General features: G+C 39.8%; 1 protein-coding gene across 4 annotated transcripts; it reads right to left on the bottom strand.

Annotated features, from left to right (window-relative positions):
- Window positions 1-480: 480 nt before the first annotated feature.
- Window positions 481-16,092, bottom strand: scaf1 (SR-related CTD-associated factor 1). 4 transcript variants are annotated; one of them, XM_088338093.1, is made up of 7 exons: window positions 15,912-16,092; window positions 14,460-14,666; window positions 11,220-14,366; window positions 9,618-9,700; window positions 6,432-6,734; window positions 2,527-2,655; window positions 481-2,102 (listed from the first exon to the last, which is right to left on the bottom strand). In XM_088338093.1, exons 2-7 carry the CDS (start codon window positions 14,623-14,625, stop codon window positions 1,953-1,955), a joined length of 3,978 nt encoding a protein of 1,325 aa, XP_088194219.1. In that variant the 5' UTR covers window positions 14,626-14,666; window positions 15,912-16,092; the 3' UTR covers window positions 481-1,952. The 4 variants fall into 4 exon arrangements, with proteins under 4 accessions (XP_088194219.1, XP_088194051.1, XP_088194139.1 ...); XM_088337925.1 differs by having other exon boundaries at window positions 11,220-14,666; XM_088338013.1 differs by having other exon boundaries at window positions 6,432-6,701; window positions 11,220-14,666.
- Between the last annotated feature and the right edge of the window lie 2,377 nt (window positions 16,093-18,469).

Below are 18,469 nucleotides of genomic sequence, written 5' to 3'. Positions count from 1 at the left end.
TATCATACAAAACAAGAACGTTGAAAGTGGATGAAACCTTATTTAGATTTAATTATCATTCAATAGTGAAGGTCCATCAGGGTCCCCAAAGCCTTCTCTGCTGGCCTAAAATATCAGAATCATGTGATGTTAATTATATTTTGTCTATCATTTCTTGTTAAATAATTGCAAGTTTTCCGTCAGCTTTTTTTTCCCCATTGCTTCGCCCTGGTTGCACTGCTTCCAGATGTGTGCTTTTATATTTAAGCATTTAACCAATCACATTTCAAGCGTTGCTAGGCTCAGAAATCTACCCGGAGGTATTAACACAGACTTCTGGTCAAGCGACATAACATCATTGTTCGAAAAAGCTGTTGGTTTAGCCAATCAGATTCAGAGTTGGCATTCGAGCTCCTGCATGCGTTTGTTGGAAAGGTCACCAGTTTCACTAACTGATCGGCTAGGGGGCGGTAATCCACAAAAACGGCAACAAAAGTTAAGTCAGGTCAAGTCAGGTCACGTCACATTTATTTATATAGCCCTTAATCACAAAAATGTCTCAAAGGACTGCACAGGATTACAATTACACCATTACCTGATCTTAAACCAACATATGGGCAAGGAAGAACTCAAAACCTCAGCGTGAGTTACTTGAAGAGAACGAGTGGCAGTAGCTCAGGATGTAAAGTGCTCGGCATGGGATCAAGAGGTCCCAGCTCCCCAGAGTTATATGGCGAAGTGTCCTTGGGCATGACACTGAATCCCTAATGCCCCCAATGAGCAGGTAGTTGTCTTTCATAGTGACGCTGCTATCAGTTAGTGTGTATAAAAGGGAAAGTGTGAAGCAGATTGGAAAGCGCTTTGGGAGGTCTTCATTGATTTGAAAAGCGCTATATAAATGCAGAAAATTTACAAAGAAATATATTGTGTCTATTTATTAGCGTTTTTGTCAACCCAGACTGGCTTAAGCAGGAGAAAAAATTGAGTTGTTCACAGATTTATGATCAATTCTGAAGCAAGCAAGCTTTTGTTTGCCACTTTAAGCCTCGAGGTAAGATCTTACACTCAAGACTGACCCGAAATACGTGTCAGGCTTCTCATCTCAATCATTACGTTTGAGTCAGGCTTCTCTACCCTTCATTGTTCTTCTGGACCAAATCTCCTCTCTTCAACTTCAATTCTCACAAATAACATAAGAAATTTCACTTCCAAGAACCTTGCTGCTTTGTTTACCAGCACATCATTAGTTCAGACAGAAGCTGAAGGCCTAGGTGTCAAATGCACAGCCCACCACCGGTGTAGGAACAAGTCGAATTTTTGCTTAGAATCCTTGGTTGTTTTCAATTAAAAAATCAAATAGCTGTTTATTTCTCAATCACCTTTGTTTTCTGACGTTAATGCCTGGAATATCTCATTTTTTTATTAAGACACTTTTGAAGAGCGAAATAGCATTTTTTTTTTGTGTGTGTGTGGGGGGGTTAGGGGTTAGTTTACTTATATGAAAGGATAACATGGTCTCTACTCGCTGGAAGGAAGAAAAGTTTTACAATAATTGGTTGCGTAAAGGACCAGGAAAGGCATCAGTCATGAGACACTGTCCCGTTGTTATCGAACTTGTAACGTTCTGTATAGGTATTTACTGTGAGGTTGAGCATATTTTTGCTGCATACATAATACGGCATTATATCCTACACGTGAGCTAAAAAAAATAAAAAGATTTTTTCCATTTGTAGAATCATTGTACAGGATTATTGTGTTGCATTGTCAAGGTTTTTGATTTTATTCCCATACAGGTAAAAGAGATGAATTGAGAATCTTCTATACATGACTTGTTCTAAAAGCTAATTTCAGGTGGAACTATTTACAAGAAGTCAGACCAAAAAGATGAATAAGGATAAGCAAACTAAAAAACAGAAATATGAACAAAAAGCTGTGCATGGTCACGGCAACAGACGGCAGAGTAGGATAACAATTTAAAACGGCCCGCCCTGCTCTCTGTCATCCCTCTCCTCTTCATCCATTTTACGTCCGTGTTTTCGGAAGTACTTGTAGCGCTGCACATACAGCTTTACAAGGTTGCTGACCTTGACTGGGTTGATTTCACCTGTGCGACTGTGGCAGATCTGTTAGCAATCACAGAATCACAAATGTCCTCAATCAGTTCAAATACTTGCAAAACCGTGCATGTGAGTTAATTGTGACTACGCGAGGAAATCACTTTGGTATGAGCAAGTTAAATAAAACACCTATTAAATCTCTTGTATCTAAATCTTGTACCGGTCACAACCAAATTGCTTACAACCACGGCCAGCAGATGCTCATTTTGTTTAATTCATTGTCCGGCACCACGGGGTGTAGCAGCCCGACAACTTGTATAACATTTTTGGCAGCCATTTACCACTATACACTCAGTACGGTATCTAGATACCATCTCGACGCCATTGTAATGGCTTTAGGACAGGTTGGTCAGAACATCCCAGTTGTAAGCAGGGTTTGGAGGGTTACTTTGAAAATGTAATTTAACAATTGTGTGTGAGGTGTACTGACCTTGTGAACAGCTTTTCTGAGGATATCTTTATAATCATCTTTGTTGATGTCTTTGCGCTGATAGTAGGGTTTGATAGCTAGCTTAACCTCTTCCACTGCCCGTTCCTGGGTGTGTAGCTTCTTCAGGTACTGTGCATTTTATCAAAAAGGGGGAAAAAGAGATAATTAGAACAGAATTTAAAAATTATATTCCTTTTACTTTATTATTGTTTTATTTTCAACACAATGATACTGCTGGAAGTGTGAATTTTCCTACGGGAATGAATAAAGTGTTTTTCTATCTATCTATCTAAGAGACAAGGAAGATGCATTTTTTTTGCAAATGCAACTATTAGGGCTACAAGGATATAAGAAAAATATAACCTGGAATATGTTCCCTTAGAAGTATTTATTTGTGTATAACTCGCACCTCTAATTTATTTTTTTTTAAAATCAAAAATCAGTATAAAATTTTGCCTCACTTTTCCTCAGCTCACACTATGCATTGTAAGTGACAAACATTGTTGAATGCGTGCGGCCATGATTAAAATAATTTATTGACAATATAAACGAGGAACACAATATAAACATAACATTTACAATGTATTTTTAAAATGTAATTCAAAGTGATTCATCATCACATACATCAAAGAATTGCTTCTCTGGTCGTTTTTTAGTTGATTTTTATCTTACAGGATGAATATCTGTTTTCTCTATTCTCGACCATTTGTTTCTGGTACCTTGAATAAACAGTGTTAGAATGAGATAAAATCAAATTATTTTTGTATGTCATCTTTATCACTTACTTGGCACTTTCACAGCTGCGACTCAGGTTCTATTCCCATTGCAAGTTCTTTTAAAGGTAAAAAAAGTTTTATAGACTAATACATAAGGTAAACTGCGGCAGAAGTGTGCATCAGTGGATTGTGCATTTCAAAGAGCGATATTATCAGCAGGTCCAACTCAGAGTTTCTCTTGAAAAGCCACATACCCAATAACTGACCTCCCGGTGGAGAAACTTGCACACCTAGGACTCTCTTCCCTCCATCTGCCACTGGATAATGGACTTCCTCTCCAACCGCCCACAGTCCGTGAAACTCAATACCCACGTCCCTCCCATCCTAACACTGAACACTGGCTCCCCCCAAGGTTGTGCACTGAGCCTCCTGCTTTTCACACTCTACAGCTCCGACTGCTCACCGACCCACCCCACAAACACTATAATCAAGTTCGCTGACGATACCACCTTGATCGGCATCATCTCTGAAGGGGACGAGGCGGCATACAGGGATGTAAAACAGCAGCTGCAGGAGTCCTTTTACAAAGCCACAGTGGAGAGCATTCTAACATACTGCCTTACGGTGTGGTATGCTGGGTGCACAGCAGCAGACAGGAAAAAGCTCCAGAGGATCATCAAAACAACCCAGAAAATCGTCGGCTGCTCTCTGCCCAGTCTGGAGGACATTGCCTGCTCTCGCTACCTCAGCAGAGCAGAAAACATCATCAAGGACTTTTCTCACCCCGGCCACCACCTCTTCGACCTGCTGCCTTCCGGCAAGCGCTACAGGTCACACAAAGCAAAAACAAACAGACTCAGAGACGGTTTCTTCCCCACAGCCATTACCACCCTAAACAGACACCGCACAAAAAACTGAAAACTCTTGCAAAAAACTACCTCACACGAATGTAAAATGGTACTCACGTACATGCTGCCTGCACTATGTTTGTTCACTGCTCAAAACAGACACCGCACAAAAAAACTGAAAACTCTTGCCAACACTACCTCATACGAATATAATGGTTCTCATGTCTATGTTCTTGCACATGTCGACTGCACTATGTTTACTGCTCACCTTGCACAATGTCTGACCATTTCTTTTTTCTGCACTATGATAACTATGTTTGCACCAATGCATATACTGACTATTTTTTTGCACTATGATGACTTTTGCACCAAATGCAATATTGCACAACCCTTACGATACCAACGGTATCACGATAACAACTGTATGTAACATCCCACATGCCGACATTTCTTGTGTAAATACCATGTAAATTATAACTATAGCCTTATCCCCCTTGTTTTATAACCTTATCTTCTCTGTTCCTTTATCTTCTTGGCTCATACCAATTTCGTTGTCACAATATGTTGACCCATTTTGTAACAATGACGATAAAGGTATATTCTATTCTATTCTAATGTTGAACCTCAATATTCTGGTTGCTCACAAGATGAATATCATTTCTTTAAGTGCAACTTCAATCACAACAAAACGATGACACTTAAGTGCAGAACCACTTTTGATTTCTAAGTTTGCTGTTTGATCAACCTGATTTGTACTGGACAACAGTAGAATACTATGTGAGAGAAACGCCGTGTAAAATTTGGTGTTGCACATTTACTTTGTTTTGTAATTAGCCTAGAAATACAGTGCTTTACAAAAGCAAGAACTTTTCAACTTATAGCTATATTCCAGGCTATAAACTTACAGATGAACTAAAAACATGCTCTAAGAATCAACAAAATGTGAGACATATTCAATTTTTTGCAAACAAAAAAATTGAAATGTAGGCATTGCAAATATATTGCCCCCTTTGAATTCCTTTTGCTGCAATCACAGCCTCAAGTCTTTTTGAGTATGTCTCCAAGTTTTGCACATCATGAAACAGAAATATTTCTGCTAAACAGCTTAAGTGCTGTACCTTAAGGTTTGATGGTAATCGTTTGTGCACAGAATCTTTCAGTTTTTTTCCCACAGATGCTCCACGGGCCAGGCAATTCTAACTCCTTTATAATGTTAGTTTAACCTTTCCATTAAAGATTTTGCTTTATGTTTGGGGTTGATGTCCCGTTGTAAGGTGAACCTGTGCCCAATTCTCTTATCTCTTGCAGACTTCAACAGATTTTCTGCCATAATCGAGCTGTATTTGGCAACTTCCATCTTCCTATCAACTAACGATCTTACCAGTCCCCGAAAAAAGCCACCTCAAAGCATGATGCTGCCACCACGAGGATGGTGTTTTCAGGTCGAAATGCAGTTTTCTCTTAAATTAAACGCAACGCTCTGCATTCACCCCAATAAGTTCAATTTGTTCCACATGTTATTTGTTTTTTTCATGTGATTTCTTACAAACGCCAAACAGGCCATTTGTATAGTATTCTGTCTTAAAAGGCTTTCTTCTTTCCACTCTTCCATAAAGGACAGATTTATGCAGAGAATGACTAATAGATGTCTTATATACAGGTTGTCACACCTTAGCTGTGTATGCCTGCATTTCATCCAATGTTATTATGGGTCTTATGGTTGCTTTCCCTGATTAGTTTCCTCCTTGTTTTGGTTGAAAATTTAGAAGGGTGAACAGGTTTTGGTGGGTTTGCAGTGGTTTTATGTTCTCTACTCTTTGATATTATTGCTTTGGGAGATGTGTAAATGTTTCAAAGTCTTTTTGTATGCGATTCCTGCTTTTAAATTTTCCAAAACTTTATCCCGGTCCTGCCTGGTGTGTTCTTTTGTCTTCATAGTGCTGTCTGTTGTCCCCTGGCACACTACAGAGCAGGTGCATTTATACAGAAACATAATGACACCCTATTTGTCATTGTTTGTCATTTAAGTCGACATTTAATCATTCTGAAGTCATCAGGGAAATTCTGGAGTGAGTTGCTAAGAGAAAAGGGGGGCAATATTTTTAAAACACCTACTTTTACAAATTTTTCGTTGTTATTATAATATATAATACATAATATAAAAATAATTTGGTTAAATTTCACTGTTATGTCTCGAGTGCTGTTGATTCTTTGAAAATATTTTCTTTTTTTTGCTCCAAGTTTGAAGCCTGAAATGTGGCCATATGACAGAAGGTTATTAGGCGGCCAACATTTTAGCACTGGAGTTGTGTACCTTACCTTTAGTGACTTTTAACTTTACCTTGTCAGGATCTTTACTGTCATTGTCCCAAAAACTGTCCCCAGAACTCCCAGTAAATCCTGGGAGCCCAAGTGGCATGACAGGTGGCGGTGTCTGTGCACATCCACCACCGATCGTGGTGTGGAAATGAGAGGGTGGCGTTTTGGTGCAACCGACTAATGGCAGGGAACTTTGGAGGATGAACTGTGCTGGGCTCAGCACAGGCGGTGGTGGTAAATTTGGAGGGGGTGGAGGTATCTGGGAGGCACTCAAGGAGGCGGCTGTTGGAACCTGAGATTGACTCGGGTTAGTTTGTGAAAGGATCTGTGTTTAAGATAGGAAAACAAGTGAAAATTCCATGACCTGCCAATGAAGTGCAATTAGGAAGATAACAAATGATTTGACTCAGAAAATAGCTTTAAAACAAGTTAGTAATTTGATGCAGTCGTTTATTGAGTCATTCTGTAAATTCAGTTTCAGAATATATATATATATATATATATATATATATATATACATATATAGATAGACATTAAAGAACAGCCAAACTTTGTTTGGAGCTTATAATCAGTTATTAAAAGCACAAAAAAACACAAAACCCACATATGCTGCTACGGGTACCCCTCAAAAACCCAAAACCTAGGCAAAATAGTTAAAAGATTGTGCGGTTTGGTCACTTTAAGGGTCTTTAGATTGTATTCTTGTGCTTTGTAGGACTAAGTTTTACGTTGCGCGATACAACACAGCGACTCTAGTGTTCAAATATTACACCGTGTCCCTCTCAAATTAACATTCTGTAATATGCCTGTATCTATTTAGAAAGTAGGAGCAAAATAAATGTTTTTAAGCACTTTTATGTTTTCACTGTGTTTTTACGGTCTAGCATTATCTATTGACTGGGAATTGTAATTTCGATGCAACCTTTATTCCCCATGGCAAGATTAGAATGGTAAATGGTCTACATTTATATAGCGCTTTCCAAGTCAATGAAGACCTCCCAAAGCGCATGATATGAAAACAGTGAAATGAACATGAAAACAATGAAAATGAAAACGGAATGAAAACAGTCATTTTGTAACGTGACATGTTATTTTGACTGTTATTGCTGAAAGAAAAGCATACTTGAAATATGCCATATTTTAGTGAAATTAAATAGTTTTCCTCCTTGATACAATTAACATTGCTTTGACTGAAGCACAATATTTGAAAGAAAACCTCTATGGTGAATGTTTTCGAAGCTGAAAGCTACTTTTTTTACCGATTGGCGCCAATGGCGACCAGTTTGGTGTGTATCTCTAAAATAACAGCTGATTACTAAGTTGTTACTATGTTATTACCAGGTTGCAATAACTAGATGAAAGGCTCATTCAACCACTAAACATCATGCAGTTAAAATTTCTAGAAAATCACAATGACCCATGATATATTTTAGAAACTACTCTGCGGGCTAATCAGGTGGTCTTTGGGGTTACCTGGTGCCTGCATGCACCATGTTGGAGACCCCTGCTCTATGGTTCAAGAAGTTTCAGTTGATGATCTCTAGTGTGTACTACTACGCTGAAAACAAGCATGATCTTCCTGAAAATAGACAACACATTTTCATTTAAGACAGTAACTAACATCTTTTTAATTTGCGTCAAAACAAAGCATTCTTTCTGTCTAGAATATGTGGAACATATGCATTTTCTGATATGTTAGTACCCTGTACATCTGTCTTTTATACAAAGTATGTTGACGTAAATGGATGGCTAACGCAAATTCGGGTTCAACGCTAATGTATGAGCTGATTTCATTCATGAATAAAGGACTCCGTGTGCCGAATGTAATATTGACATTGCATTTTACCCTTTCGGACTGGGGTGTGCAATTGCATACATTACTCCAGGGGTCTCCAAAGTGGTACCCGCGGAACACTTTTCTAAAGTATCAAGCCTCTGGGATTTATTTCAGTATGATAATTCACCGTTAGATGGCAGTAATGGCTTTGATCTTAACTTTGTCGACACATCGAGGAGCCCCCAGTTCTTAGTGTTGCTTCCTCTATCCAGAGATTCAGTGACCGAAATAATGCGATCGCGTAACCGGAAACATCCGTTGATGAATAGCTTTAGTGAAGTCCATGCATTGTTCATGCTTATGTGTTTTTGCAATAAAATGATATTTTGAAGGCAAAATGCCCTTGTGTTTATGGAAAGCATTGTTTAGATCAGAGGTCTCCAACATGGTGCCCGTACAGATAGTTGAGATGCCCTGTTCTGTTTTGTAAATACCTCACCAGTGCTGGGTCATTGTTATTTTCAATTAAAATGAATCTATTTAACCCTATTTTTAACAATTAGCCTGATAAAAACAAAGTAATAGTAATAACGTCATAAGTAATGGTTTCAGAACTGCAAATAAATAAATTCCAGTTGATAGGCTCATTGCCCAAAAAGAACAATCTATTCAAGTATTGATACTTTTTAATAAGCAAAAAGTAGAATAAGAATCTATTTGTGTATTAAACAAATTGATTTATTCATCTTGATTTGTTTTACTGGAAATACAACAAACCCAATTCCAATAAGTGGGTTTGGTAAAGTGGAAGAACAAAACAATGTGCACTTCTTTAGCCAGCTATTTGGCTAATTTTGTAGCTAGCTACCTTCCTTACCTTTTTAGGTCTTTAGTAAGCTATTAAGCTAGCATTTTAGTTTTTTTTGCATGCCATCTAGCTAACATTGGACCTTTTTGCTAGTTATCAAGATAAATTTTGGCCTCTAGGTAGCTGTCTAGCTTTTTATTTCGCTTTCTATCCGGCTAATTAGATGGCTTCTTACTCCTCTAGCTAGCTATCTAGCTCCCTATTAGTTTTTTACCTGCTTGGCTTTGTAGATAACTATCAAGCTACCTTTGTAGTTATTTAAGCAAGCCATCTAGCGAAGTTGCTATTTTAGAAATTCATATCAAACTGGATGCCATTTGCGCTAATTAGTAAGAAAAAGTAGCTTGACGCTTGAAAAAGGTCCGAGACCCCTGCAGTACGTTATGCAAAAGTAATGTTTTTTTTTCAAACGTGAAATTAAACTATATCAAAAGATAATGTTTCAAATTGATTGGTTATACGCCATGTCTGATTTTGTCTTAAGAAAAAAATTACACTGCACGTACATTTCTCAAAGTTCCCCTATTTTAGATACAACTCAAAATAGTCGATCTTTAACCCACCTGACTGGTCGCTTGGATGAACTCTTGTGCTTTTGCCCGACTGGCAATATTTGCCTCCTCCATTTTGAAGAGTAAAGCTGTCACTGAAAGGAAAAAGTGATAGGAATTGTGGTTTCGACTTGACACAAACAGCTCACGAGAGAATTTGAAATAAAAAAAACAACAACCCACTAACAGTCAAATAAAATGATACTTAAGAAAACTTGATTTTTTTTTTGCAAAGTACAAGTCTTTATCAGGCAATGGTTATGTTACTGAGGCTTTAATGGGTATTTTAGGGTGTTTTTCTTTGGATATAAGCGTGGCCACTTATTATCCATGATCTGACTGCTCACCGACCAACCTCACAAACACAATCATTAAGTTAGCCGATGGCACAACACTACAAAACACTGCCTAGCGGTCAATCTTTAAACCAAACCAAAAACTAACAGTGCAGGAAAGAAAATTAGAAGCTGCGGGGTGGGTAGTAAAGAGGGGGGAGGGAAGGAGTAAGTGAAAGAAAAGCTCCGCTTGAAAGCAAAACTCTTCACTCCTCCTCTAACCCAGTTTTAAATATATTTAATTGGCTGGTTGATTTCATAAAAAGGCCAATACCGATACCGTTGAATCCCAAAATACCAGTGCCGATAATCGGTCGACCTCTACTCCAGAAGTTTTTTGATGACTTCTGAATGATCCAATGTTGACCTAAAGGGCTAACAAAGACAAAAAGAGTGAACCTGTGTCATTAAGTCTCAGATTAAATGTACCTGGTCTGTAATGGTCACACAGGAGCATTATGAAGACCAAAGACCACAAAAGGCAGGTCAGGGATAAAATGTTGGAACAGTTCAAAGGAGGAAGGAAACTAGAATCTTTCACAAAATTTACACATCTCCTGGAGCACTATGCAGACAATAATATCACAATGGAGAGAGCGTTAATCCACTGCAAACCTATCAAGACTGGTCAGTTCCTCTGAATTTACAGCCCAGACAAGGAGAAAACTAGAGGTAAGATCTTAAGCCAGAACCCTAACAGAAATTTGGGTTGGGTCTAAAATATATCAACCATTATTTCAGGTCAGCGTCGGGCTGGTTTTTCTCTCTCATCGACGTTTGGCGCGCATCCGAAATTGTTCTTTGTCTCCTTTTTGCGCGATTGGCTCAGAGCGTCCGCGGGCTCTGTTGTGCAAATGAGGGAATCCATGTCATGCGCGGATTCTCTCCCAAAAATAAATGATCTAAGAACACTTAAAAGTGGATAAAAAAAACTCCGCAAGAGAAAAGCCCTCGTCCTATACTTTTGCCAGGCAATGTACCTAAATCGTCATGTTTTGCAGGTGGTCAGTGTTTGTTGTTGAGGAGTAAACTGTGATACAAACCTTATCCATTCTTTCTAGATGAAAACAAAAAACTTGTTAACACTTATTAGTGTCTGTCTGTAATTAACAATAATTTTAGGGCTCTTTGAAGTAAACATCCAGAATGTGAAGTATTATTTTAGGTGAAATTGCCAGGCACAACACTACAATACAGTGCCTAGCGGTCAATCTTTAAACCAAACCAAAAACTAACAGTGCAGGAAAGTAAATTAGCGTAGATGATGGGTCAAACTCACATGCAAGTACTCCTCCGGTTGTGCAGTCCACCCCCGTCTGCAGACTCCATGGGAGGACAGGGGCTTCTGAAGGAGGTGGTGGAGGAAGCTTGTTGGCAGAGGATGAAGACACAGGGGAAGAAGAGGGGTCTGACGAGGACAAAGGCAGAGGGAGGGAACCAAGAACACCCCCGACCGATGATGAAGAGGAAGGAGGTGAGGACACAGATTTGGGTGCATTGTCTGAAGGGTGCTGCAAGGCAGTTGGTGTGGAAGCCTGGGGAATGGATGGGCTAGGTGGAATGGCTGGGACATTTGTGGGGCTGGTCTGAGTCGGGCAGTCGTCGGCAAGGAAAGAAGGCTCTGGGGTTTTACAGCTGCTGTCCACAGTCTGAGAATCTGGAGAAGACTCCCTGGTATCCCGTAAAGGAGCAATTGAAGGTTGGGGTGTATGCGGTGGCGAGGATGAGGGCAGAAGCACACTTGTCAAGGAGGAAGAGGAGGAGGATGCAGAGCAAGGAGCAGGCCCTGTTTGGGCACAGTGCTGTGTGACAGGCTTGCTTGTATCTAGAGTAGTAGAAAAAACCTCTTGAAGTGGTCCACTCCAGCCTTCCGATGCCGCTTTTGATTGGCTACTGTCTCCAGTCGTCATATCTGATGCACCAACCTTTTCCCGAGCTTTTTTAACCAAACGACGACGGCGCTTGGTTGGCAATGTTGATGAGGGGGAGGATGTAGAAGAGGAAGTAGATGTGATAGAGCCAGGTTTTGTTTTCTTAGATTTCATTCCCACTGGATTTTTGGCTGGTGGGGGTGCTCCTGTTGTTAAGCGGTTTCGCTTTCCCATACTAACCAGATCTTTATTTCGGACTCCGACTGACAGAGGCTCATTGCAAGGTTTTAGAAAAGGGGACCTGCTTTCATTATCCCTACAGAACACTACAGCAATCGAGCCACCCACCACCGAACCCCCGGGACCTCCTCCGGAACCTCCAGGACAAAGGAGGTCCATGCTCATCTTACCAGAGCTAACTGGAGTCCGAGTGGTACTACTCACACCCTCGCGCACCAAAACAGACACCTTTGACTGAAGTTTGCCTTTCCGACTGCCACTCTCTTTTTTAGATTTGTTGGACCGACCCAAATCTTTTTTGCCGTCTTTGTCCCACACTTTTTCTTTACCTATCTTTCTTGATCTTTTGGCTGGAGGAAAGCTGGTCGACAGAGAGGCAGAATCAGTTGGGCCTGTCAGAGAAGATGAACCTTTGCTTTTGCTTTTATTGGAAGAGAACAAGGATGACGTTTGAGTTAATTTCTTTGATGAGCGAACTTTCTTTTTTGGGTGATCTCGCTCAGTCTTCGGGGTCAGTTTAGGTTTGGGACTGGGGACTGGTGGGTCTGGTGGCTGGGCTGCTGGAGGTGTATCTTCCAAGGATGGATAGTCTGAGTCCAGAGCCTCACCATCCAAAGACAACAAGTCAATATCTAATTTATCGGAATACCGGTCTGATTCATATCTGTGATATCGTGGATGTGGTGACAGTGACTGTGATCGACTACGGCAAATTCCTTGATCCACCTCCTCTCCACCTGAGTGCCATCTTCTCTTCTTCTTCCTCTTGTGTGGCATGTCCAAGTTCTGTACAATCCGACATGGTGAGGCTTGAGTGAGTATAGGAGAGCCAGGTACTGTGGTAGTGGTTGTTGTGGTGGTCACTGTTATAGTTCTCTTAATGGCAAAAAGGTCAGAACCATTAAGGTCCTGAATAGATGGTGGGACAACAGGACGCCCGTCCCGGCAACGTTCCCTTCCATGCTCTCGAGCTCTTTCACTCTCTTGCCTCTCTCTGCTTCTCCTCTGCCTCTTTAAAACGTCTCGCTCTCTATTGCTTGGATGAAACATTGCTGTATGTTTCCGCTCATCCTTCATTGAGCTAGAGCGTTGATGTCTCTCATCTCTTCTTGGGCTAATGGTGCGGCTTCGTTCACTCTCTCTATGCCGGTTTTGTTCAAGTTTCCTATCCCTGTATCTACCTCTGTCCCTTTCTTCTCTTCTATCCCTACCTCTTTCTCTATGCCGTTCCAAAGAAAGGCTAGAGAAGGTATGTCTATTGTGACCATCTCGTTTTGAAAAGTTGCGTGATTGTGAAGGTTCTGGGCTACTGTGATGCATTTTCTTTCTCATCTGACTACTACTTCTGCTGCTTCTCCTATTTTTACGCTCTTTGTTGGTCTTGTCCCTAGGCTTTTTTTCTCTACTCCTTTCCCGATCTCCTTCCTTGACTTTTCTTCTTTTCTTTCGTTTCTCATCCTTCTCCTTACCCTTCTTATCCTTAGTTTTTCGTCTGCTCTGGTCTTTAGATCCTTTTGAGGACTTGGAATTGGTCTCTACCTGCTCAGCAGAAGGTGCGAGTGGGGACAAAGGTATCAAGTCAACAGTTGGAAAAGGGGGAGGAGGTGGTTTAGAAGTGTGTGGTGGTGAATTAGGAAAGGAAATGTATCTTTCCTTTCGCTTGCTGACCAGTTTTCTTCTCAGATCTTCCATGACTACCACTGGCTCAACCTCCGTCCCCGTGTCCACATCCCAGTTGCTGTCTGCGCAAACAGACACAAAGCCATCTCCATCCAACACACGAAGAATGCGCTCTGGTTTTGGATCAAGAAAAGAGATCGTGGGAGAGTTTGAAAGATTTTCTACTGCTGTTCTTTTGGGGCAAACATCTCTCTCAATAGCGACAACTATCTCTCCCTCTTCAATCTCAGAATGGTCAGAATCAGCCCTCTGTCTCTTGGCTTTGGTAGTGTTGTAGTCAACCCGCCTTCTGTGAGAGAGTTCGATAGTCAACGGAGGGCTCGGTGACTCCCTGAAAAGGTCAGTGGAATCTGGAATTTCCTCATGTTTTTCCTCATCTAGCGCTCCCTCCACAATCGTCAGTTCTTCTGCAACTTTGCTTTTATTCTCATCGTCTGATGCCGGGGAACCAGTAGGCTCAAATGGATCATACTTCTCCCCTTCACCTTCCTCAATAATTACTTCTTTTTCCCCGTCTGTAGGATGGAAAGGATCGTATATCTCTCCTTTCCTCCCTTCTTGATCACAAAAAACGGACTGCAATAAAGGTAGAGAGGATTCTGAAAATGTAGACTGAGACGTAGGGAGGGATGACACTGAAAGGGAAGCAGATGTGGAAGAAACTTTCACTTTTTCTGAAGCGCAAGACTGACCTTTATCATGATTTTGAAAAACTGATAAGTTGGCACATGGAGAGGAAGATGGAGATGAGGGTAAAGATTGATCCGAAGATGGTGAGGATCGAGACAATGATGGTGACTGACGAGAGGGGCTTCTTGCAAGCTCCTTTTGAGCAGTAGGTGAGCATGCGGCTACCAGCCTTCTTTTGAGGCCCGATGTAGATGTCAGGTCCATGGGTCAAGAAAGACAGTTGTGAACAGGTTGGTCAGTTGGACCTGGGGTTGGAAAATAAAAGCTCTTAAATTACTGGAACTCCAGAACCAACCTTGAAGACAGGAAAGAGAATAATGATGCAGGTTTATTGCATCGATGTTCATTTTTAATGGGACAGTGTATACTATTTAGTGCCTCCTAGTGGTACAAAAAACTTTCATCCAGCATAAAAAAACAACAACAAAAAAACATTGATTGTAATACAACGTGAAATACCTTAACTGTTGTACCAGTTAATTTTCATTAAAAAAAAATCACAGTTCTATTAATTTGTATTATTTTACAAAGTGAAATTCCCAAGGTTGTCGCCATGTTTGTCTGGTAGCTTGCTGCTATGCTGTGCTCTGTGGCACTGAATTGGATTCTCATTAGACAATATAGTGCCATAGAATGGTCAAATATTACACCGCGGGGCTTTAATGTTCTTTTACTTTTAGCTTTTATTCAGTTTTTCAAAAAGAAAAAAAAAGATGTTTAAAAGAAGTGAAATGTTTTTTATCATAGCTTTTATTGTGAGAAAAAAAAAAAAAAACATTTTGGCCCAAAGTCACCCATGCCTGAGTCCGAACAGCCCCGCCAAGTCATTCGAGTTTGAAACTCCTGGTCTAAATGAAGATCAGTTGAGTTTAATAACTGTTATGACCTCCAGTTTGTTGTAAAATATTAAGCCACCAACAGTTTTTCATACTCCGGGCTATACTTGACCAAGACACACCACAGGAAATGGTGCCCCGCCGACCCGACAGGTTGAGGGATCCAACCATACTTGCAATATGTGAGAAATGTTACTGCAGCACCTTCATCCGCACAAGTCGTTTTTTCATTCGTCAAAACGTTTTATTTAAACTGGTCCTCTTATTAACAACAAACAAAAAAGAACGTGTTTGTGCAATACAGTACAGAAGACGCTCTATTCAATCAGAGCAAAGTACACTAATTTACAGTAATCTTTCTTTTTAAAGCATACAAACTAACGGCAGGACTGCCTTCGCATAGGGACATTGGCTAAAAAAGATGCTAGTTTACCTACCACTGATGCCAAGTCAGCATTGCTCTCTACAACTATCGAATGTTTTTACGATGTTAGCGTGCCAAACACTCATTCTTTATAACTAAAAGGACATAACGCGTTTCTTAAATGACACCTATCTAGACTCTTTGCAGAACCATGTATCCATTCAGTAAACCCAAATTAGCTGCAGTTAGCTATCGAAATGGATCAACTATAGACTGTGTGTGGGATTTACCTTAAATCCTGTTACATCCAGTATAGGGTTATTGCTTCCTTTCTATACATATCTGATTCTCTTTTTGATCACAAGATAATGGAAAGTAACAATTACGCAGTCTCCTGTATTTGGTTTTACGAACGTAACAGCAGTTCAGTTCCATCAATCTCGGCCATTTTCCGCACGCTCATCCCGCATAACGAAGAGGACTATGGGTAACGTAGTTCTCTTGAAAATACATTGTTGCTGAAATTTCATTCTGGGCGCTATTACACGAAACCAATATAAGGGATAGAGCCGGAATATGTTTATTATTGTGGCTGAATTTAGTTCGAAGTTGGTTGCATGAATGCAGATAAAATCTAGCTTTGCTTAATTTACTATGGTGGTTTATTCTCTACTGCAGGGGTGTCAAAGTCAAAAGGACAGAGGTCCAAATAAAAATATTGGCTCCAGGCTAACAGCTGGACTGTTTAAATGTTGAAAAAAAGCATTTGCTTTCCAAAAAATGACACATATTGTCTAATGCAGTGTTCCTCAACAGGTGGGTCAGGACACAAAAAATTGGTCGCAGACCTGTTTTCAGTCGGATTAGCCTTGGCAAATTAAGGCCAACAAGACATGACCATCGGTAGATTACACTCTTTAACAGTAGATAGCGATAACGCCCTGTTCAATCTCTTCCTGTTCAGTCAATCGATGCGTTTGCAAGGGACCACATTTTATTTTATTTTAATTTTGTCGGTTTAATTTTCTAGTTCTGCTCATATTAATGGGTCCCATGAAAGTAATTGATGAGGGGATGCAAAAAGGGAAAACACTGACAACAACAATTGAAGAAGGAAACAATTGCAAAATATGAAAATTATGTACATGTGTCTGCCATTGAAGTACTGCTGGAAGTTACAGAAATTGTTGAAAGTCTGTAGGACATGTAGAAACTGAGTGTTGTTCCAGCCTGGAAGAGGGGAATGCATTGTAAAGCGCTTTGGGAGGTCTTCATTGGCTTGAAAAGCGCTATATGAATGCAGATTCACATTACATTACAATGCCTTTATAGAAAACTGCTGAGACATTTTTCCCCCACCTTGAAAATGACCTACCTCATTGGTTGTGACCCTTGCCAAACATGTTTTAATCTAGGAGTAGAAAGTCTTTCTGTGAAAGTTGCTGAGTCATCAGTACCAAAAATGTCAAGTTAGCTTTTTGGGCAGTTTTTACATATGGGGTAACGTAACTCCCTGTAAAATATAATGTTGATATGCATTGTGATTCTGGCCTGGGAGAGTGAATGTCAATCTGTGAAAAAATGCTCAGTCAACAAAAGTGCTGAATCAGCTTTTTGGTATTCTCACATCTCGGGTAACCAACCTGAATGCTGGTGAAAAATTGTCATATCTAAACTTCTTCCCCCTTTTCTTGTGTGGACAGACACACAAACATACAAAAAGATATAATTAATGAGATCACAATTGAAAACAATATCACCATAATACGTTTCGTCCACTGGCAGGACATTTCTGGCATTGTATTACTTTTATTTTGAAGAAAAAAAGATTTAAAACATGTTTAAACTTGAAGATATTGGAAAATATAGAATAAAAAAAATAACAGAAAACATTTCATTGAAATGAATGAGCCAACAAATAAAAACTTCATACTGTCATTTTGGCGACATGATAATTTAAGCTTAATCTTTTCAGACAGGGCAGGTCCATTTGCTTTTGAAGATGAACATTATGAGATATTTATGTAGATAGCTGCGGACAAAAATAGTGCATTAGACGTCCCGGGATGCTCTCCATAACTGATCTAGGGTTCGTAATCTCTTTTCATGGCTAAATTCAAACACTGTTGAAGGACTTAAGGCAAACTTTCCATGTTTTTCAGCGCCATTAAAGGAAACATCAGTTGTCGATCATGTATTTTGCAGAACAAAAAATATACATGCAATTTACATTTGCAATTTTTAATCTTGCGTGTGCACTTATCAAGTAAAACTTGAGTAAATAGCGAATTTGTTTTTGAGAAAAAAATCTCCCAATGTAGGCATAGGGTACAAATGACATATGTAGCTTACATTTTCAGTTGCAGGAAGTTCTTCCCATTACAATTTACCATCCGGAAACAAGTTTAATGTTTTGCATGGCCCATAAAAATATCTTTAATAGATACATTATGTTTGCACTAATACACATTTCATAGTCCCCTCTTTCGGTGTAGCATGCACCAGTCTTCTTGAGACTGCTTATGAATAGGGGCAATACAAATATACTTGACTTAACTCGGACACAAACAGATGTTTCAGAAGACAATGCTGTACAAACTAATATCAGCTGCAATCTATCATGAGGGAATAAATGCATTAGCTAACCAAAGACACCAGAGAAGTGTCAGCAAAATTTCTAAGCAGACTTGAACATGGCAACAAGTTCAAGCACTTAACCAAAATATCAAGCACTTTTCTATCCTTAAACACGTTAAAATTCAAGCATGTTCGAGGATATCAAGTAACCGCATGAACCCTGAATAATGCATCCATTGAAAGCGTGACATAAATGTAACTTTTTGATCAC

Source organism: Urocampus carinirostris, chromosome 1 (assembly GCF_059441175.1).
Source record: "Urocampus carinirostris isolate Australia breed hairy pipefish chromosome 1, RoL_Ucar_1.0, whole genome shotgun sequence".
In the NCBI taxonomy this organism is placed as follows: Eukaryota; Metazoa; Chordata; class Actinopteri; order Syngnathiformes; family Syngnathidae; genus Urocampus; species Urocampus carinirostris.
The sequence above is the reverse complement of the archived record's forward strand: the minus strand, read 5'-3'. Positions and strand labels throughout refer to the sequence as shown.